Consider the following 22,373-nt stretch of genomic DNA (forward strand, 5'->3'; position numbering starts at 1 on the left):
GAGTGAAAAAAGGTACCGAACCGGGGTGACTTGGGGGGTTCCCTCCCGCCTACACCGAAACCAACAACGCGGCTGCCTCTCCCTGGCTCCCGGCGTAGGGATTGTGGGAGGCCACCCCCAACCCCCACCCCGGGGCAGGAGCGACGTCATCCTCTCCATCCCGAAACCGGCAGCTAAGCCCCCACGAACTCCTGGGAGAGGAGGCCACTGGGTCACCTTCTGACACTCCAGCCCACCCTTCTTTCCCGTTTCCTTTTTCATCTCATTGGAGACGTCTTCACTCTTCGCGACCCCACTTTCCTTAGACCTGGAGCGCTCTCAGTCCTACTGCCTCACACCCAGGGGCGCTCTGACACCTTTGGCCCTCTTTCTTATCCCAAGGAGCCCTGGTTCCATTTACTACCCTTTCTTTACATGGCAGGTGCCTTTATTTCTACGAAAGCCTCTTATCTGATTCTAGTTTTCTTGCACCACGTCTCCCCTTGTCCACATGCCGACCCCCATCGTGTTTCACGCCCCCAATACCCGCCCCCAGCCCATTCAGCGGCCAACCCGGAGTTCCGGAGTTTGCAGCGTGGCGCGCCCCCCACCTGGGTATTGGCCGGAGGGGGCGGGAAAAGTAGCGCTCGCCCTCATCCCCCGCCCAGTCCCTTCTCGCCGCAATCCAGAGCTCCGCGCAGCCTCCAAGCAGTTCTGGCCCTCTGGACCCAAACTTCCTTGGAAGAAGGGAAAGTAGGGCAGCAGGAGAGGAAAGGACTCCGGGCTGGCGCGCATCGTGGGGCCGGAAGGTATTCCCCCAAGTCAGGGCACCCGACTTACCTGCAGCAGCAGCAGGAGCGCGGAGAGGCTGCGGCACAGAGGGCCCATGGCGGGCCGGATAGGTGCCGAGCGAAGGCGGGAGCCGGGCGCGGTCGGGTCGGGCGGGGATGGCCCAAGCTAGAGGCTAGCCGGATTTCCGCGACCTCACAGGTGCCGTGGAGGCTCCCGACGCCACTGAGCCGGGCAGCGCAGCGAGCCGCCAGGTGAGCTTCAAGGCACCACCCTCGGTGCCGCTGATTGGCTGAGGACGCACCTGCCGGCTTCAGCCAATGAGCGGCGGAGCTTTCAGCTTCCTCCGCGGGCAGGGCGGACTACCCGCCCCGAGCCCCGCCTCCCAGCCTAGCGCGGAACTAGTGACCCACTGGTCCGTAGATGGTAGTCTGTAGGGTCCTTATTCCGCGGCGTTCGAATTCCAGCACCGAGGGAGCTCCTCTAAGACCTGGGATGAGAAAGGGCTTTACCCTTTACCCTTTTTCTGGCATCTGATGATGATGATTATTCTTCCTCCTCCTCCTCCTTATTTCCTCTCTCTCTCTCTCTCTCTCTCTCTCTCTCTCTCTTTCTTTCTCTCTCTCCCCCTCCCCCCCCCCCGCAGGGTTTTCTACCACTAAGCTACATCCCGAGCTATTTTTATTTTACCACGTTGAGAACTTGCCATCCTCTTCCTCAGCCTCCCCAGTCACTGCGATTACTGGAAGAGACCCTTAAGAGATCTCTCAAACCTGTTATTGGCACATTACTCATTCAGTGTCACATAATAAGTCAATGTGAAAGCCAAGAGCAGCCAGTACGTTGGCTAATGCCTGTAATCCAGCCATTTGGGAGTCCGAGACTGGAGGATCCTGAGTACAAGGCCAACTCGGCAACATGGCAAGACTACCCCACCTCCACCCCCACCCCCCAAAAGAAAAAGAAAGAAAAAGAAAACTCAAGACCAGAACCCAAGATCTCCTGATCAGCAGATTTGGGATCTTAATACCACAGCCACCATCACCTTCTCTAGAGAATTCTGTCCCTGGTAAAATAAATTTAGGATCAAAAACAGAATAGACAGGCAAAACTTTAAGTCAGATAGCTTCCCTGTCTGCTTGTGGTTGGCCATGTCTGCGTGGTTTGGCTCCGCTGACAAAGACACCTTCCTTGCCTTCATCCAAACACAGTCAGGACCATGAAGCAGTATGCTTCTGCCACTCTGCAGCTGTGTGACCTTGAGCAAGTCAGTGTTCTCATGTGCATAAATGAGTTGACACTGGCTAATGGAAAAACAATCACTAAGCAGGGTACTTGGCATGTAGCAGCAACCGCTCAATAAATGTTCGGTGTGGAAAGGCTCAACCCTATTTGCCTCCCTCGTGGGGAAGGCCATGTTGAGTATTTCACCCAGAGCTGAAAGTGAATCTGAGCCCATATGGAGTAGGAGTACTTTCTCCTCTGCAGAGGAGAGGTGTTGTCTCAAACCAAGAGAGTTTGCTGGCAGCCACTCCCCCCAGGTTGACCCCTTCAGTTTTAATGAGTTTCCGAACACACACCCAACATTTTGAATTTCTGCATGCCTCTTAACCTGCCAGGAGGCTCAGAGGAAAAAGGCTCCGGTATTTCCTTTCCCACTGAGGCTCCTGCTGGACTGTGCATTAAACAAGATAATGGAAATACAGAAAGAGGCGTTTCTCCCATGGGGCAGCCTTGTCCATTTATTTTTTTTCTCCCAGCTATGTAAAAATACATATTTCATACCATCACTGGACCCAGGGAGCCTTTGGGGCTTTGCTTTCTTCTACCCAGCAAGACCTGACCTTGTAAACTCTGCGGTGACTCTGACTCCTCCATTACACTAGGATAATTCAATAAAAAGGATTTTAGAAAACAATTAGGGGCAGCGAGGACAGGTCAGGCCTGATGCGTTTTTCAGACTTCTCGGCAAGTCCTTCTTCAACCTCCAGGAAGGGTTGCCACCCCTTGACTGTTCAGACTGAGGGAACACACAGGGGCTCCGTGAGGTGGTGGGTGCAGCATGACTGTGGGCAACATAGGAATTGCCTCTGTCCCCTCTTCTGTTAAACAGGAACATATCGCCATGGGGATCAAATGGCCAGTGTGGTGAGCCTGTGCTGTTGATATTGAGCTATGCTCAGGGTATTGATCTCAGACTGGTGCATCGTTCGGATTCCAATGTGACCACTATCTGGGTAGCCTAAGTCACTTCAATCTCCCCCAGCCCTGGTTTCCTCCTCCACAAAATGGAGACCTTGATAGCACTGAATTCACAATCTTTTTCTGAGCGTGCCCAATACTTTCCCTTCCCAGTTCTAGGGAAAAAAATCAAACATCCCCAGGGAGCCTCCCCAGCCCCAGGCTGTCTTTCCCCTACCCCCACCAGGAAAGCCTGGTAAGCTCTCTGTCCTCATTGGGAAAACCTTTCACACAGGAGGGTTAGTCATTTTGACCCTCCAGGGTCATTTGCATTTTAAAGAGAGTGTTGGGGGCTGACCTTGCTTTTTTCAAAGCAACGAAAGCCTTGGAGCTAGTGAACTCCTTCCCGGGTACTTAACCTGCTGACTATGAATGGGCTTCTGGGGGACCCATGAACCCCCTTGAGCTTGTATGCGACCCTGTCGATGTGGTGGGAAGGTGTTGCCTTCCTTAGCTTCTCACCCAGAGGAAAGGAAAAAATCGAAACCTAGGAGTCGAGATCCTGGGAATTTCAGGCACCAACAGGGAAAAGAAATGTGGTCCAGAGGCCCTACAGGTGCCCTTGAGATCACTCCAGGAAGATAACAGACCTTCCCACCAGGTGCCAACTGGCATCCATCCCTCCGTGGATTATAAACTCCAGGTTTCCTCATTGCAGAGTGCTTCTCTGATGGACTTCCATTTCCCAGCTGCCCTGGTGACTGGTCAGGCAGGAGGCTAACGATTAATCCCCCAGGCAGTCTTGTGCCTTTTATCTCCGGCAACTGTAAAAATGGTGTTCAGACCGGGAGAGGTGCCCCTCCCTTGCCCTCTGTTAGGGGAGCCCAACCCCCATCTGGCTGGATAGGAATCCCCAGGGAAGCTGGAATTGCTAGAGATTGTAGCAGGATCAGGCTCCATTCCTGCTACCCTAGGGGGCCCTCCTGACACCTCTGCTGGGCCACCTGCCAGCATGCAGGGGAGGAACTGGATAAACTGCTCCAGCCTCCTGTTGAGCTGAGGGTAACTGATAGGGCCTGCCCTTAGTAGCTGCTGGTCTGCAGTTTCATTTCAAAAGCAAAATAAAAAAATAGGGCTGGGGATGTAGCTCAGTGGTAGACTGCTCGCATAGCACATTCAAAGTCCTGGTTTAGATCCCAGCACAGCAAAAAGAATTTTGTAATATAAAAAATAGGCCCAGGGTGGCCTTGAATCCTTTCCCTTACAGGCAGGGAAAACTGCTCATGGTCAGATGCATTTAAAAAAAAAAAAATTCAAACTGTGTTGATGGAATTGTCAGATATGTAGGGCCAACTGTATAATGAAGCCTCACATATCTATCACCCAACTCCAAATTTTCTTAACTTTTTAAAGTTTGCAATATATAAACTTTGTACCAAATCTTTTTTCATCATTCTACACCAGTATTTTTATTTTTGTTTTAAAAGAATTTAAAACAAGTTGAGAAAACATATATCACTTCTACTCTAAGTATTGCAGTCTGCATCTCTGATCAGGACATGTTTTATTTTGTTTTGTTTTTTGGTACCAGAAGTTCAACCTAGGCGTGTTTAACCACTGAGTCACATCCTTAAATCATTTTGTTTGTTTGTTTGTTTGTTTGTTTAAGACAGGTTCTCACTAAATGGCTTAGGCTGGCCTGGAACTCATGATTCTCCTGCCTCAGGCTCTGCTATTTCCCCAGCCCCACCCCCCAACCTTTTTTTTTTTTTTTTTTTTTTTTTGGTACTGGGGATTGAACTCAGGTGTACTCAGCCACTGAGCCACATCCCCAGCCCCAGCCCTTTTTTTGTATTTTATTTAGATATAGCATCCCAAGGCTGGTTTTGAACTTATAATCCTCCTGCCTCAGCCTCCCCAACTGACTGGCTACCCCGAGAACCTTTTGTTTTTTATTTTGAGACAGTCTCACTAAGTTCCTCAGGCTTACCTTGAAATTGCAATCTTCTTGCCTTAGCCGCCATAGTAGCTGGGATTATAAGCATATACTACTATGTCCACTTTTTTTTTTTCCCCCTGGTACCAGGGATTGAACTCAGAGACACTTAACCACTGAGTCTCATCCCCAGTCCTTTTTTATTTTGAGACAGGGTCTCTAAGTTGTTTAGGCCTTCCCTAAATTGCTGAGTCTGATCCGGAACTTGGCTCAGCCTCTTGAGTCCCTAGATTTAGAGTTGTGCACCACGGCACCAGGCAAGCCTTGTTCAATTTTTCCAGGTATAATTTACCTATATTTAAAATATTCAAATGACCAGGAGCAGTCACTGTAATCCCAGTGACTTGGAAGGCTGAGGCAGGATGATAGCAATTTTGAGGCCAGTTTGGGCAACTTAGCAAGACCCTCAGCAACTTAGTGAAATCCTGTCCCAAAATAAAAAATAAAAGGGCTGGGGATGTGGCTCAGTAGTAAAGTGCCCCTGGGCTAAATCCCCAGTACAATTGTTCATTCAGGCGTGGCCGCGGATATCTATTGAGGCAGCACTCAGGAGACTGAGACCAAAGGATTTCTCTTTTTTAAAAAATGTAATTTTTTTTTTTTTAGTTGTAGATGGACATAATACCTTTATTTTATTTATTTATTTTTATGCAGTGCTGAGGATCAAACCTGGTGCTTCACACGTGCTAGGAAAGTGCTCTACTCCTGAGGTAGAGGAGTCCCCACAGAATTCCTTGAGACCAGGAGTTGGCCAGCCTGGGCAGCATAGCACACTCTGTCTAAAAAACAAACAACAACAAAACAACAACAACAAAGCCCATAGTGAGGTAGGGCACAGTGGCACTGGCATATACCTGATTCCAGGAACTTTTGCAGGAAGAGCACAAGTTCCAGGCCAACCTGAGTCACTTATCAAGACCCTGTCTTGCAATGAAAAATAAAAAGAGCTGGAGATGTAGCTCAGTGATGGAGCCCTTCTGAATCCAATCCCCAGTACCACCAGGGGGTTGGGGGGACATTTATCATACAATACTCAGCATTTTGTAATTTGTTCAGTGCATCCTTGAGATGTCATTAAATGTGTTCTTTTCTCCCATATGCAGCATAAACTACTCAGGTACAAAGGAATGATTTGATCCAGATCCATTTTTTTTAAGCAAAAATATTTCATCAATGGTGAAGGGCATTTCCCACAGCCCAATATCAGGATGTAAGAAATTGTCCAGTTGGTTCTCTTTTAAGATGCTTAATTCAATTGGTATCATCCGATCCCTCCATTATCAAGTTCTCTATCACCTTGTGTTTTGTAGCCCCAGAGATGAGGGCTCTACAGATCCATTATCTCATTAGAGCAAACAGCAAGCATTTATTAAGCAGTCCCATGTGCCAGGCGTTCTGCTCAACACTAGGAAGGAAATAAAATATTGTCCCTGTCCTTAAGGAGTTCAGAAGGTAGTCGGGGGCGGGGTGCAGACAAGTAAACATTCATTTATTTATTTATTAAATATCTATTGAATGCCAATCGTGTGTCAGGCGTTGTGCTGGATGCCAGTAACTGCATTATAAGTGTGTGATAAAAATGGTAGCTACTGTTCATTGGAGTTCACCATACGCTATATACATCTCTCACCAGTCTTTCTACAAGACCCTTACAATCAAGACATCCATTTTAAAGATTTGGAAGCAGAGGTGTACAGAGAGATAAAGAGATTGGAGAAAGTTCAGCATTCTCCAGAGAACAGAAGCCAATGAGATGCACACTGTATATGGAGAGAGGAGAGGAATAAGTGATTATGGAGACTGCAGAGCTTTACACTGTGCCATCTACAAGCTGGAGAACCAGAAAAGTCTGTAGTGTGGCTCAGTTCAAGTCCAAAGGCCTGAGAAATTGGGGGGCCACTAGTGCTAGTCCCAGAGTCTGAAGGTAGAAGAACCAAGACTTCTGATATCCAAATGCAGGAGGACATCCTGGCTCCTGGGGAGAGAGGGAGAAGGAGAAAGAGAGAAAATGTGAATTCAGCCTTCCTCTCTTCCACAATTTACATTTGTCTATTGCATTCCTTAAGTTTCTTTGTAAATTCCCCCCCCCCCCCTTTTTTTTTTTCTGTACCAAGTATTGAACCTAGGGCACTCAACCACTGAGTTACATCCCCAGCCCTTTTTAATTTTTTTAAATTTTTTTAAATTTTGAGACAAGGTCTTGCTCAGTTGCTGAGGCTAGCTTTGAACTTGCGATTCTCCTGCCTCAGCCTCCTGAGTGACTGGGATTACCAATGTGTGCCACTGCGCCCAGCATTTCCCCCTTCTTTTTTTTTTTTTTTTTTTTTAGTATAATTGACTAAATGTATTTAAAATATACAATTTGATGAGTCTTGGTATTTGCATAGACTCAGAAACCATTGGCATAACCAAGATAATGGACAATGGCACCCTGGGCCAATTGATGGTGCTCACCCACACTTGGTGGATCTTCCTTACTCAGTCCTCTGACTCAAATGCCAGTGTCTTCTGGATACACCCTCACAGACATATCCAGAAATAAAGCTGCATCAGCTAACTGGGTAACCCTTAATCGAGTCAAGAAGATGGCTGAAATTAATCATCACACACAGAAAAATGGTCAAAGCTGGAATATGAACTGTGGGCCATTTACCTCCAAAGCCTCTTAATCTCCATGCTACACTGCTAAGATTGAGACAGGTTTTTATTTCCAGGTGCCATCTGAACTAAGTGGCAAATCTTAATTTAGCAAGAAATGGTCTGTTGTGTGCTGGGCTTATAGATCAGTGAGAGAGTGCTTGCCTACAATATGCAAGTCCTTGCCTACAATATGCAATCCCAGCAGTACAAAAACAGAAAAAAAGAGGGCTGGGGATATAGCTCAGTTGGTAGAATGCTTGCCTTACATGCACAAGGCCCTGGGTTCAATCCTCAGTACCACCAAGAAAGAAAAAAGAAATGGTCTGTTAGATTGGCCCGAAACTCCAGACTCTAGAGCAGGAAAGAAAGAGGCAGGCAAGAGTCTGAGGTGCTCCTTGTCCCTCTAGGATGGTGAGATGAGGGAGAAACACTGAGGAGGGGCAGGCCCTGGGGATCTGGCCACTCGGTCCCCCAGCTTGGTTTAACTGGGCCTGGCTGATCAGTCAGTTTGAGGGTAGAGGCAGCTTGAGACTGGTGGTACAGCTCAAGACCAGTCTGGCAGAGTGGTTCCCAGCAGACTTGGTTCCTAAATGCCTGGGCTGAATCCTGCTTTTGCACCGGCTAATTATAAGTCTTTAAATGAGTCACTAAAACTCTTTCTGGATTCCTAATCTCCCCACCTTCCCAATGAGAATAATTATAGCATCTACCCCCTGAATGGTTTCAAGAATTAGGTGAGACAGTCTAAGTAAACAAGGCAAACAGGAAGTGCAAAATAAACATTAACTATAGGGTTCCATACTGCACATTGCTCAGGGGCCAGGGTTTTCCCTGAGCCAAGCCCTTGGACAGCAGGCCCCCTCCAACCCACCTAGCTAACCCTGGAAAGGGTCTGCAGCGCTCCAGGACCAGTAGATCCCCTCTCACGGGATTCACCTTTGCACCTAGTCATTTGAGAATGACAGTGCTGGCTTTGGCAACACATGTAGTAAATTTGGAATGACACAAAGATTAGCAGGGGAGCATGGTTCCCACATAAGGATGACACACAAATTCGTGAACCATTCCATTAAAAAAAAAAAAAAGACAAAGTAAGGCACCGTGGCGCTGGCTTGTAATCCCAGCAAACAGGCAAGCTAAGGCAAGAGGATTCAAAGTTCAAGACCAGCCTTGGCAACTTAGTGAGATGAGCCTGTCTCAAAATTAAAAAAAAAAAAAAAAAAAGTAAAATGGGCCTGGGTATGTGCCCCTAGGTAGAGCACTGGGTACAGTGCCCCTAGGTTCAACCCCCTGTACTGCCAAAAAAGAAAAAAAGTTAAGGCACTTGCAGAATAATTGTCAAGGCCCCAAAGACCTATGACTACCTGTCCCCCACTTCTAAGCCAAGAAAGCTCCACTCCTTCTCTCAGAGTTAGGGAAATCAGGCCAACAAAGATGCTGTCCAATAAGGACCCTCCCCAAAGTCAACCCCCTGAGTCTGGGTGTTGCTCCAGGGTAGAGCCCTTGCCCAACATGATCTGGATCCTAGGTTCCATTCCAGTGCCACTGCCCCACCCCCACCCCTGCACACACACACATAAAATAATAATAATAAAGGAATGAGAAAAGTGGAGACAATTCTCTGCTTTTATTTTTTATGATTAAAATATTATTATTATTTTTGGCACTAGGGATTGAACCCTGACTACATACCCCTTCCTGACCACATACCCCTTTATTTTTGAGACAGAGCTGCTAAATTGCTGAGGCTAGGCTTGAACTGGCAATCCAGCCTCAGCCTCCTGAATCTCTGGGCTTACAGGTGTGTGCCCCAGTGCCAGGTTCGCAATGCCTTCTTTTCTGAAATATCTGAAATAGATAAACCTATGGAGAGAGAGAAAGCAGATTCACGGTTGCCAGGGACTGTGAAGGATAGGGGCAGGATGGAAACTGGGCTTCTTTTAGGGGAGTGAACATGTTCTGAACTTACACAACCTTGTGAATATACTGCAAAACACACAACTGATCGCCTCACATGGGTAGATTGTATGGCATGTGAATTATATCACAATAGAGCTGGGTCTTGTTATTTGTTAGTGTTTTTTAGGTTTTTTGTTTTTGTATTTCTTACTTATTTTTTGTTTTTGTCATTGTTTTTTGCACTGTTGGGGATTGAATCCAGGGTTGCTCTATCACTGAGCTACACTCTCATCCCCTTTTATTTTTTATTTCCAGATAGGGTCTTGCTAAATTGTTGAGGCTGGCCTCAAACTTGTGGTTCTCCTGCCTCTGTTTCCCGAGTCTCTGTGATCATGGGCATGCAGCATTGTGCTGGGATGTTTGTTTTATGTGGGGAAGAGGGTCTTCCCAGGTGCAGACTAAGTAGAGGGGTGACTTTTTTAGTCTTATACTGCCAATTGTCTTTTATTTGCTTCACAAAATGAAAAACCTAGAAATCTTTCTTCTGTGCACACAAACAATAGTAATAACAGCAATAAAAGTAATAATGGTCATCATTTCTGTAACACTCATTACATGCCAGGCGTTATGCTCCAAGCACTTTAACTTTGTATCAATGCCTGTGCCTCGAAGAGAAAGATATTATTTTGCTTCCACTTGAGGAAACTGAGAGGTGGCCTGATTTTCCACAGCCAGTAAGTGACAGAACTGGGGCAAACCCACCTTGGGTCAAATACTGTGCTGAGCATCAACAACACAGAAATCCATCCTGAAAGATACCACCCTCCCTGCTGTCTGTAAATAACCCAAGCAACGCAGGGCTAGTGTGACCAACTGTTCCCATTTGGCTGATACCAAGGTTCCCATGCTGTAGGTCCCAGGTAAATGGGGATGACATTAGAACCAGTAAGCATCCACAGGTTGATCGTCCTGCCCTGCTCCTGTGTGCGCATGTGTGTCTGCGGGCACACATGTGCTCACCTATGCCTGTGTGGGTAGAAGGACTGTGACTTGATCCACCCAGGTTTTATAGGAGGGGAGGGTGGAGTTGGCCTGGCTAGGACCAGACTAGGGCAGGTGGCAGGATAAGAAAATAAAATGTGGGCAATAAAGCGTGGGCAAAGGGCAAGCTTTCCAGTGCAGGCCCAGAAAACTCCAGTCCAAATTGAGGATGAGGGGCCATCATTTTCCAGAGGGTCTTCCGATTTTGCGGGCCGTGATCTTTTATTCACTCCTGTTTTCTCATTCACTCAGCAAAGGCTCCAGGGCACCTAGCACATACGAGATGCTTAGGTGGTGAGGGAGGCACCACCCTGCCCTCAAGGAGCTTATGATCTGGTTGAATAAACAGGCAAGGGATTTACAACCCAGGGATTTGCATTCCAGAGCGATAGTCAAGGATGATAAGAACAATATTTAACAGCTGGGAGAGCCCAGGCACCAGTCGGATTAGAATGAACACCAGCCACTAGCACCAGGACACGTCCGGGGTCCAGGTTGTTGGAGAGTGAGGAGGTGGGGGCTGTGGGAGGAGCCTTGAGGGACTCCAGGAAGCAGCTGCTTACCAACGGATATGGAAAAATTTAATAGAGTATTTCAGCAACTGGGATAGCCATATCAGTGGTTCTGGTTGAGGACTAGACTGGTGATGAGTGATTTGTGATTAACCAGTGGGTATGATGGGGAGGCACCAGGGACTCAGGGAAGACTTGCAGAGAAAAATGACTTCTACCCAGGAGGACGAGGCAGGAAAATTGCAAGTTCAAAGCCAGCCTCAGCAATTTCGTGAGGTCCTGAGCATCTTGTTGAGACCTTGTCTCTAAATAAAATATGAAAAAGGGCTGGGGAGGTGGCTCAGTGGTTAAGCACCCCTGGGTTTAATCCCCAGTAGAAAAAAAGATAGGAAGGAAGGAAGGAAGGAAGGAAGGAAGGAAGGAAGGAAGGAAGGAAGGAAGGAAGGAAGGAAGGAAGAAAGGAAGGAAGAAAGGAAGGAAGATGGATGACAGACAACTAAGTTGAGTTAACCAGAGTGTTCCTGGCAAAGGTCACCACCTGGCAAAAAGCCCAGAGGGGAGGAGCATTCAGTCTAGCTGGAGAAGAGAAGCAAGAGATCATACACAAGAGACAGGTAAAGACTAGGCAGGGATGGAACTCTGTTATCAGAGTCAGTAGCTTGCACTATGTCCTAAAATCAATAGGGAGCCATTGCAGGATTTCATTTTATTTAGTTTTGGTGCTGGAATGAAACCCAGGGCTTCACATAGGCTCAGCACATACTCTACCACTAAGCGATATTCCACCCCTATTGGAAGGGGTGGAATATCTACTGCAAATCTCCCCAGAGAGACACCAAAGGATTAATTTTTTCACAGCAAGAACGTAGGCTCAGAAAGGTTAAAACATCTAGCCAAGTGCAGTGCTGCATGCCTGTAATCCCAGTGACTCAGGAGACTGCAGCAGGAGGATCACAAGTTCAAGGCCAGCCTCAGCAATTTAGTGATGTCCTAAGCAATTTAGTGAGACTCTGTCTCAAAATAAAAAATAAAAAGGGCTGGACGTGGTGGCATGCTCCTGTAATCCCAGTGGCTCGGAAGACTGAGGCAGGAGGATTGTGAGTTCAAAGTCAGCCTCAGTAAAAGCAAGGCACTGAGCAACTCGGTGAGACCCTGTCTCTAAATAGAACACAAAATAGGGCTGGGGCTGTGGCTCAGTGGTCGAGTGCCCCTGAGTTCAATCCCCAGTACCAAAAAAAAAAAAAAAAAAAATGTTAAAACGTCTGTCAGTTGTTACGCAGTGAGATAAACATGGGGTAAATGGAACCATTCACTTCTAGATCACCTTTCCACAGGACACATGTGCAGCAAAAGCTGCCCTCTTGTGTATGGTGCCTTACAGTTTGCAAAGTGCGATACAGATTACGAAGCACTTTCCTGTCTTCACTCCTTTTATTTCCTGGCACAACTCCGTTCCCTTTACATGGTTGAAGGGACCGACGTGCAGAGCTGTTTCAAGACCTACTGCACAGTTAAATCTTAATTCAAATTCAAGTCTTAAAACTCCTGGTCCAGTGTTCTCTCTTTTGTCTCGTGTCTTGGCATTGTGGACTCATCACTTTGGGTTATAAATGTCAAGAAACACAAATGTCTATGCAGAAAAAAAAAAAAAAAGGAGGGGTGTAATTTGGGAGCTTACATACCAAAAAGTCCAGGGAGAGATGAACTTCAGGCATCGCTCCAGGTAGTCAAGTGATGTCATCAGGGAACTGTCTTTGCTTTCCTCTAATCTGACTTCATGCTTAGGTTCTCCTAGAAAGGTAGAAACAGGCACCCACCTACCAGTTCAGCAATCCCAGAATAGGGAACTATACCTACTTTTCTTTCTTTCTTTCTTTCTTTCTTTTTTTTTTTTCTGGTACTTGGGATCAAACCCAGGATTGCTTAACCACTGAGTCACTTCCCCAGCCCTTTTTTTATGTTTTATTTTGAGACAGGGTTTTGCTAAGTCCTTAGGGCCTCCTTTCCTTGCTGAGGTTGGCCTCAAACTTGCAATCCTCCTGCCTCAGCCTCACAGGCACTTGCTACTGTACCCAGCTCAGGTTTCACTTTTATGGACTGGCTACTTAGCTTATATACACACCTCTGCACCAACTGCCTTTGACAGAGAGATACCTCGAGGGTTTTGATAAGCTAAGGTCATGAGCCCAGTCATGAAGTGAGACAAGAGGATCCAGGCTCCCAAACTAGGGGAGATGTGGTGGCGCACACCTGTAATCCCAGCGACTTTGAATCCCAGCGATTTTGGAGGCTGAGGCAGGAGGATGGCAAGTTTGAGGCCAACATCAGCAACTTAGTGAGGCCCTAAGCAAAAGTTAGCAAGACCCTGTCTTAAAATAAAAAAAATAAAAAGGGCTTGGGATGTAGCTCACAGGTAAAGCACCCCTGAGTTCAATCCCCAGTACCAAGAAAAAGAAAGACAGACTAACATTCAAGCCCCAGCATAATCCCCAGTTGCCAGGAGGAGGCTGCTCTCCTTGGGGGTTGGGAAGGGTATTCTCTCTGACTGAGAAACTCAATGGTAGCAGACATGACCTGCCTTGGATCTGTCCCCTTGGGGTAAAAGCCCTTGCCACATGTAGATCTTCACACTTACAGATTGACCAGGAAGACCCAGTCCAGCTTGGAGCCCCACAAGCCTCTTTTTTTTTTTCTTTCTTTCCTTTTTCTTCTTCTTCCTCTCCTCCTTTCTTTCTTTTTTATTTTAAATTTATTTTTAATTTTTGTAGTACTGGGGATATAAAGCAGGGGTACTCTACAACTGGCTACATCCCCATCCCTTTAAAAAATTTTTTTTTATTCTGAAACAGGGTTTAACCAAATTGCTGAGACTGAACTCAAACTTGAGATCCTCCTACCTCAGCCTTCCCAGGAGCTGAAATTACAGGTGTGCACCATTGAGTTTGGTTTCTCTTCCCTTTTTCTTTTGGTACTGGGATTGGACCCAGGAGCCCTTTACCACTGAGCTACATCCGCAGTCCTTTTTATTTTTTATTTTGAGACAGGGTCTTGCTAAGTTACTTAGGGCATTGCTAAATTGTTAAGGCTGGCCTTGAACTTGTGATCCTTGTGCCTGTCTCCTGTGTTGCTGGGATTACAGGCATGTGCCACCAAGCCTGGCCCTCTTCCCTTTTAAAAAATGTCAGTCTTGGGTCTTTTCCTTTGGGGGTTAGTTTGGGGAGACTAGTTTTCCTGAAGATGTTCCTCTTGGACATAATTTAGTCACAGTGTGAACTAACAATCTAATTATGTATTAAAAATGAAAAAAAAGTCAAGAACTCAAAATAGCCTGACTTGAATGGGGGCTGGAGCCAAGTTCAATAATTTCTCTCCATTTGTGAGACTCACTTACCTCATCTCATCTTTGGTGAGAGCTGTTACCCAAAATCCAGAATGGGGTGTTGGGCAGTGCTCTAGGACACAGAACCTACAGACAGGACAACTAGACTGACTGGCCGCCTGATCTTCAGCAGCTGGCTTCGCCCCTCGGAGCCTCAGTCTTGGCCTCTGTCAAATAGATCAAATCAGCCAGGTGGTGTAGACAACCTGGCCCCTCTGAACCTTTTTCTGTCTCCACAGATTTTTATGTTCTAGATTGTCATATAAATGAAACCACATAGTATGTAGGCACATGGTTTCTTCCACTTAGCAAATTGCTTTGGAGATGCATCCATATCATATCTGTAGTGATGTCGTTCTTTCTGGCTTAACAGAATTCCATTGTGTGGATATACCAAAAATTGTGTAATCACTTCTCCGTTTACTAGTTATGGGGCTTGGGGCTACTTCCAGTTTGGGGCTATTATGAATAAAGTTGCTTAGGAACATTTGTGAGTCTTTATATGAACATTTCTTTTCATCTTGGATAAATACTTAGGAGTAGAATTGCTGAATCATATGGTCAGTGTATGTTTATAAGAGATTAGCAAACTGCTTTTCAAAGTGGCTAGGCCGCTTTTATAATGCCATCAGTAATGTATGAAAGTTCCCATGGAGCCAATCTTTGCCAGCATTTGGCTACATGGTCAGTCTTTTCAACTGTACCCATTCTAGTGTAGTAGTATCTCATCGTGGTCTTAATTTGCATTTATCTAATGACTAATGCTAACCACTGTGTATTCTCTGCCTTTCAGTGCTAGGAATTGAATCCAGGGCTCACACATGCCTTGCCCCCTTCTCTCTTTATTTAAAAAAAAAAAAAAAAAAAAATATATATATATATATACAATTAATAAATATCCACAATAGAAAAATATTTAAATGCAAGGATAAGAAAAAAGAAGAAAAATACAAACGAAGGTCACCTGTTAGTTTAGAAATGACCACAAATGACATTTTGAGGGCTGGGGATGTAGCTCAGCAGTAGAGCAATTATAAGGCCCTGAGTTTGATTCCCAGCACTGGAAAGAAAAAAAAAAAAAAAAAGAAAAGAAAGAAAAAGAAAAAGAAAAATGATATTTTGAGCTGTATCCAACCTTTTTTTTTGAGGGGTGGGGTGCTGGGGTTGAACCCAGACCCTGGCGGATGGTAGGCAAGCACTCTACCACTGAGCTATACCTCCAACCCCTCTATCCAACCTTGATTTTTTTTTCAGACAAAACTATGATTACATTTTATTTATCAGCATAGATAATACACACACCTGGTACAAAGTTTGGAAAGGGTGAAACAGTAAGTGTGGTGCAGGTCTGTTTTTCAGTTGCCAAAATGAAGAAGCCAAATGAAACCCCAGGCAGCGGAGGGTGTGGATCAGCAGCGTTTCCTTAACCCACTGCCCCAAGTGTAAACTGGTGGGATTTCAGAAAAATTGAACATCCACAAATCCTACACCCCAGGGCTTTCATTTAATCAGAGAAAACACCATAAACACAGACAGCAGGGAATCTTGCACAAGAATGTTCATAGATGCTTTACTTGTAATAGCAAAAATCTGGAGAAACCCAAAATCCATTGATGGGAGAATAGATTAAAAAAAAAAAAAAAAAAATGAATCAACCGTAGCTACACACCCAGCATGAATGAATCTGAGTAATGTCATGTGGAATGGGAAAACTAGCTTCAAGACATTCCAAACAGGGTACCCCTTTCTTTCCTTCCTTAGTGCTGGGGATTGATCCCCAGCCTCATGCAGACTAAGCATATGCTCTACCACTGAGCTGTACCCTATCACTTTAGTGTTTTTATAAAGATTAGGAACAACTAAAAGTAAACCATAGTATATTTAAACCATATGTGTTTATGTGTTAAGCTATACCAAAGAAGCAAGGGAAGTAAAAGTGCAATCATCCAAAGACTGGTTAGCTTTAGGGGGATACAGGGAAGCAAGACTGGGAAGGATCCCTAGGTAGATGCAAGATGTCATTATTTCTATTCTTTGAGTTCAATGGAGAGGTAAAAATGGGCACAGAATTCAAAGAGTAACCAACAGCCCGGCGTAATGGTGCATGCTTATAATCCCGGAGGTTTGGGAGACTGAGGCAGGGGGATTCCAAGTTTGAGGATGGCTTCAGCAACTTAGTGAGGCCCAGTCTCAAAATATAAAAAGTGGTAGAATGCTTGCCTAGAGTGTTTAAAAAGAAATTAATAAAGTGTAGTTATTCAAACAGAGGAAAAGTAGCCATTAAAATGCTATTGGGGAGATAAGCCAATCTCAAAAAGCCAAAGGATGAATGATATCGCTAATAAGTGGATGATGACACATAATGGGGGGAGGGAAGGGTTAGTGTTAAGGTTAGAGTTAGGGTTAGGGAGGGGGGCATGTATGGAGGAAGGAAGCTCTGTATAGAGGGAAAAGAGGGGTGGGAGGGGTGGGGGGAAGGGAAAAAATAACAGAATGAATCAAACAACATTACTCTATGTAAATTTATGATTACACAAATGGTATGCCTTTACGCCATGTACAATCAGAGAAACAACATGTATCCCATTTGTTTACAATAAAAAAAAAATTAAAAAAAAAATGCTATTGGGGGCCATGCACAGTGGCACGGGCCTATAATCCCAGCAGTTTAAGAGGCTGAGACAGGAGGATTGCCAGTTCAAAGTCAGCCTCAGCAATTTAGCAAGGCCCTAAGCAACTCAGTGAGACGTTTTCTGTAAATAAAATATTTTTAAAAGGCTGAGAATGTGGTTCAGTGTTTAAGTAGCCCTGGATTCAATCCCTTGTACCTAAAAAAAAGCTATTGGGGGGGGGGGGCTTGGAATATAGCTCAGTGGTAGCATGCCCCTGGGCTAACTCCCCAATACCATAACAAATTAATTAACTAATTAATTAATTCCTTTATGATGAATCTGCCCCCCCACCCAGTCTTAAGGCATTCCTTCATATATATTCAGCTTTGGGATTTATTTTGAGAGGTCTTTAGTATAAATTTCTCCAATTGGAGTTACTGGGTCAAAGATGAGAGGCCTGTTTTGGCATTTTGAGCCTTCTATTGTGCTCACCAGCAAGGACAGAGGTGGCCCTCTGTGAGAGGTCTGGCATTAGACCTAATCCTGTGAGATCCTTTGTCTCCAAAGCTGCCCCAGAGGTTATTCACTCAGCAAAGCAATGCTAACCATTCCCAGGACCTCCCCATGCAGTGGCAGGAAATGGGCAGCTTCTGGGGCAGAGAAGAACAACGAGTCTTTATTAACATGTTGTTCACCAAGAGCACTTTATTAGTGCAGACCTCAGCTTTGCTCTTGAGCAATTCCCTGCACACTGACCTGGGACTCTGTCTCCTGGGGGAAGATGAGCAGGAGCTCTGGGTGGACCTGGGCTCCTGGAAAGGGGAGGCATTGGCTCCCATTCCCTTCACCCAGTGATACAGTTTAGATGGTGCAGGTGAGGGCTAGACTCGAGTCCTTGTTCCTCCACTTCCCAGCTGTGTGACTGGTCAAGTTTAGAACCTCTCTGGCTTCAGTTTGCCCCTCCATCAAATGGGGCTAATATCACCCTCCTCACAGGGTTGTCTTTGCTCAAATGAGTCAGGACACAGAGTGCTCAGAACGAAACTGGCATCCTGACATTTCTCCACAGCAATCACCACTGCTTGGTGCCTTCCTTGGACTGGATCCACAACTCCTGCCCCCAAGAGGCGTCCTCAAATTGGTCCTGACTGGGAGATGAACAGGTAAAGAGGCAATTGCCATTACCATGTGGCATGATCACTGCATGAATACAGGCGCTGTGGACACTGTCTGAAGAGATGACAAATCCAGAGGGCTTCCTGGAAGAAGTGACATCCTGGCAGGAACTGCATCACTTGTAGATTAAAGTAAAGTAGCTTGGCGAGATCAGCCTTTAACTCCACCCTCCCTATTTTTCCGCAGTGCTGGGGATTGACGCAGGGCCTGCCAGCGCTCTACCACTGAGCTACATCTCCAGCTCTGTTAACTGCCTTTACTGAATATATGACCATGAGTCTTGGAGACAGTTTTCAATGTCAGACTTTAATTCAGCAATTTCTCAGCCCCTGCTGTTTTCTGGGTACCGTGCTTGGCAGGGTGAGAGTGGATGCTGGAGATAAGACATCGCCCTAAGACTGACAGGGGAAATGTATCTGAAATGCACAAGAAGCAGGCCCTGGTGAGGGCTGCAAAGTACACAGGGAGCAACTAATTCTGGCAGACCCAGGACTGAGGAGGCTGTGCCCAGGAAATGCGTAAGAACTGATTAGCCGAGGGGAACAGGAGGGTGAGAAGGAAAGACACCCACGTGGGGAACAATGTGAGCAAAAGCCTGGCAGAAGCAAAGCCTGTATTACGGGCAGAAAAAATGTCCAGTGTAGCTGCCTGGCATGTACCTGGGAGAGGGACGGGTGGCTGGGAGCTGGGGTGCTGGGCTCAAATTTGAAGAGCTGCAGATGATCTGCTGCTTGGACTTCATCTAGTAGGTCATGGGAATAGAACTGAAGTGTCTGAGAAAAGAAGGGTCCAATGAGTTCTGTGTCCCCAAAGGTCACTCTGGCACAGATGGGGAGGAGTCTGTGGGGAAGATCTTTGGGAATTATCCTTTCGGAGGACTTCTATGGGGACAGGAGCCTAGTTAAGGATGCTGTGGCCATCTTGGTGAGGAATCTGGGGTCTGGCCTGGCCCAGGGGAGGTGGGCATGGAGCAAAGAGGTGGAGGGTTTGTCAGCAGACCAAAATCAAAACCCTGGTATTATTTCCTGTGCCTCGTGAGTCAAGATGTCTAATATTCCTGGAAAAGTAAACCTGTTCCTGACATCAGCCAGCAGGGGCGAGAGTAACTTGATATGCTGGCTGATTAGGGTTAGCTTCCTGCCCCTGACCCTTTTATTGAAGGTCCACTGAATTATCAGAAGGGGTGAAAAGAGAGAGGTATATACAAGTGAAATGACTTAGTTTTATTGTTTTTCCTTATCAGAAAAAAAAATACATGAAATTAATCAACATCTAAAAATGTTTTTCAGGCTGGGTGTGGTGACTTTCCCCTGTAGCAGCTGGGGAGGCTGAGGCAGGAGGATCGCAAGTTCAAAGCCAGCCTCAGCAACTGGGTGAGGCCCTAAGCAATTTAGCAAGACCCTGTCTCAAAATAAAATGTAAAAATAGAACTGGGATGTGGCTCAGTGGTTAAGTGTCCCCAGTGTTTAATTCCCAGTACAAAATAACAAGTATACACACACACACACACACACACACACACACACGTTTTTCAAGTAGGGCGCAGTGGTGAATGCTATAATCCCAACTTCACAACTACTTGGGAGGTTGAGGTTGGAGAATTTTAAGTTCTAGGCCAGCCTGGGAGGTTTAATGAAATACAATTTATAAAAAGGGTGATGGCTAGGGATGTTATTCAGGGAGGGAGGCTGTGGCCCAGAGCAAAGGGGATTGCTTAAGAATCTTGGAGGACTGGGAATATAGCTCAGTTGGTAGAGTGCTTGCCTCGCATGCACAAGACCCTGGGTTCAGGCCCCAGCACCACAAAGGGGGAAAAAGAGATCTTGGAGCCCTCTGCAGTGGTGAAGACCTGAAATCCCAGCTACTCAGGAGGCTCAGGCAGAAGACTCACAAGTTCAAGGCCAGTCTCAGCAACTTAGTGAGATCTTGTCTTTTTTTTTTTTTTTTTAATTTATTTATTTTTATTTTTTATTGTAAACAAATGGGATACAAGTTGTTTCAGTTTCAGTTTGTACATGGAGTAACAGCATACCATTTGCATATTCATACATTTACATAGAGTAATGATGTTTGATTCATTCCGTTATTTTTTTATTCCCCCCCCACCCCTCCCACCTCTCTTTTCCCTCTATACAGTCCCTCCTTCCTCCATTCTTGCCCCCCTCCCATCCCCCATTATGTGTCATCATCCGTTTATCAGTGAGATCATTTGTCTTTTGGATTTTTTAGATTGGCTTATCTCACTTAGCATGATATTCTCCAATTTCATCCATTTGCCTGCAAGTGCCATAATTTTATTATTCTTTATGGCTGAGTAATATTCCATTGTATATATATATACACCACGGTTTCTTTATCCATTCATCAATTGAAGGACATCTAGGTTGGTTCCACAATCTGGCTATGGTGAATTGAGCAGCTATGAACATTGATGTGGCTGTATCTCTGTAGTATGCTGATTTTAAGTCCTTTGGGTATAGGCCGAGGAGTGGGATAGCTGGGTCAAATGATAGGTACATTCCAAGTTTTCTAAGGAATCTCCACACTGCTTTCCAGAGTGGCTGCACTAATTTGCAGCCCCACCAGCAATGTATGAGTGTACCTTTTTCCCCACATCCTCTCCAACACCTATTGTTGCTTGTATTCTTGATAATCGCCATTCTAATTGGGGTGAGATGGAATCTTAGTGTAGTTTTGATTTGCATTTCTCTTATTACTAAAGATGGTGAACATTTTTTCATATGTTTGTTGATTGCTTGTACATCTTCTTCTGTGAAGTGTCTGTTCATTTCCTTAGCCCATTTGTTGATTGGGTTATTTGTATTCTTGGTGTAGAGTTTTTTGAGTTCTTTATATATTCTGGAAATTAGTGCTCTATCTGAAGTATGAGTGGCAAAGATATTCTCCCACTCTGTAGGCTGTCTCTTTGCATTGCTGATAGTTTCCTTTGCTGAGAGAAAGCTATTTAGTTTGAATCTATCCCATTTCTTGATTCTTGCTTTTATTTCTTGTGCTATGGGAGTCCTGTTAAGGAAGTCTGATCCTAAGCCAACAAGGTGAAGATTTGGACCTACTTTTTCTTCTATAAGATGTAGGGTCTCTGGTCTGATTTCAAGGTCCTTGATCCATTGTGAGTTGAGTTTTGTGCAGGGTGAGAGATAGGGGTTTAGTTTCATTCTGTTGCATATGGATTTCCAGTTTTCCCAGCACCATTTGTTGAAGAGGCTATCTTTTCTCCATCGCATATTTTTGGCACCTTTGTCTAGTATGAGAAAATTGTATTTATTTGGGTTTGTGTCCGTGTCCTCTATTCTGTACCATTGATCTACCTGTCTATTTTGGTGCCAATACCATGCTGTTTTTGTTACTATTGCTTTGTAGTATAGTTGAAGTTCTGGTATTGCGATACCCCCTGTTGCATTCTTCCTGCTAAGGATTGCTTTAGCTATTCTGGGTTTCTTATTCTTCCAGATGAATTTCATGACTGCTTGCTCTATTTCTGTAAGGCACATCATTGGTATTTTAATTGGAATTGCATTGAATCTGTATAGCACTTTAGGTAGTATGGCCATTTTGACAATATTAATTCTGCCTATCCAAGAACACAGGAGATCTTTCCATCTTCTAAGGTGTTCCTTAATTTCTTTCTTTAATGTTTTGTAGTTTTCATCGTAGAGATCTTTTACCTCTTTGGTTAGATGGATGCCCAAATATTTTATTTTTTTTGAGGCTATTGCAAATGGAGTCGTTTTCCTCATTTCCCTTTCAGCTGTTTCGTCACTTGCATATAAAAATGCTGTAGATTTATGTGTGTTGATTTTATAGCCTGCTATTTTGCTGAATTCATTGATGAGGTCTAGAAGTTTTCTGGAGGAGGTTTTTGGATCCTCTAAATATAGAATCATGTCATCTGCAAATAGTGACAGCCTAAGTTCCTCTTTTCCTATTCGTATCCCTTTAATTTCTTTGGTCTGCCTAATTGCTCTGGCTAGAGTTTCGAAGACAATGTTGAATATAAGTGGTGAAAGAGGACATCCCTGTCTTGTTCCGTTTTTAAAGGGAATGGTTTCAGTTTTTCTCCATTAAGAATGATGTTGGCCATGGGCTTAGCCTAAATAGCCTTTACAATGTTCAGGTATGTTCCTACTATCCCTATTTTTTCTAGTGTT

The 22,373-nt window shown here is 45.2% G+C and overlaps 1 protein-coding gene and 1 long non-coding RNA gene across 3 annotated transcripts in view; one reads left to right on the forward strand and one right to left on the reverse strand.

The window, feature by feature from the left end:
• The window catches only part of CDH1 (cadherin 1), a 73,970-nt gene extending 72,965 nt beyond the window's left edge, over window positions 1–1,005 (reverse strand). Inside the window, exon 1 of the mRNA XM_079116852.1 lies at window positions 820–1,005. Coding sequence (XP_078972978.1) covers window positions 820–867 — 48 coding nt within the window. The 5' untranslated portion in view covers window positions 868–1,005. The remainder of the gene's footprint in view (window positions 1–819) is intronic.
• LOC306647511 lies at window positions 4–20,015 on the forward strand. 2 transcript variants are annotated; one of them, XR_013760113.1, is made up of 4 exons: window positions 4–788; window positions 18,025–18,722; window positions 19,018–19,401; window positions 19,494–20,015. It is a non-coding gene; the product is annotated as an uncharacterized lncRNA (long non-coding RNA). The 2 variants fall into 2 exon arrangements; XR_013760114.1 differs by lacking the exon at window positions 19,018–19,401 and having other exon boundaries at window positions 18,025–18,191.
• The last annotated feature ends 2,358 nt before the right edge of the window (window positions 20,016–22,373 follow it).

The sequence above is a fragment of the Sciurus vulgaris genome (genome assembly GCF_902686455.1).
Source record: "Sciurus vulgaris genome assembly, chromosome: 17".
In the NCBI taxonomy this organism is placed as follows: domain Eukaryota; kingdom Metazoa; phylum Chordata; class Mammalia; order Rodentia; family Sciuridae; genus Sciurus; species Sciurus vulgaris.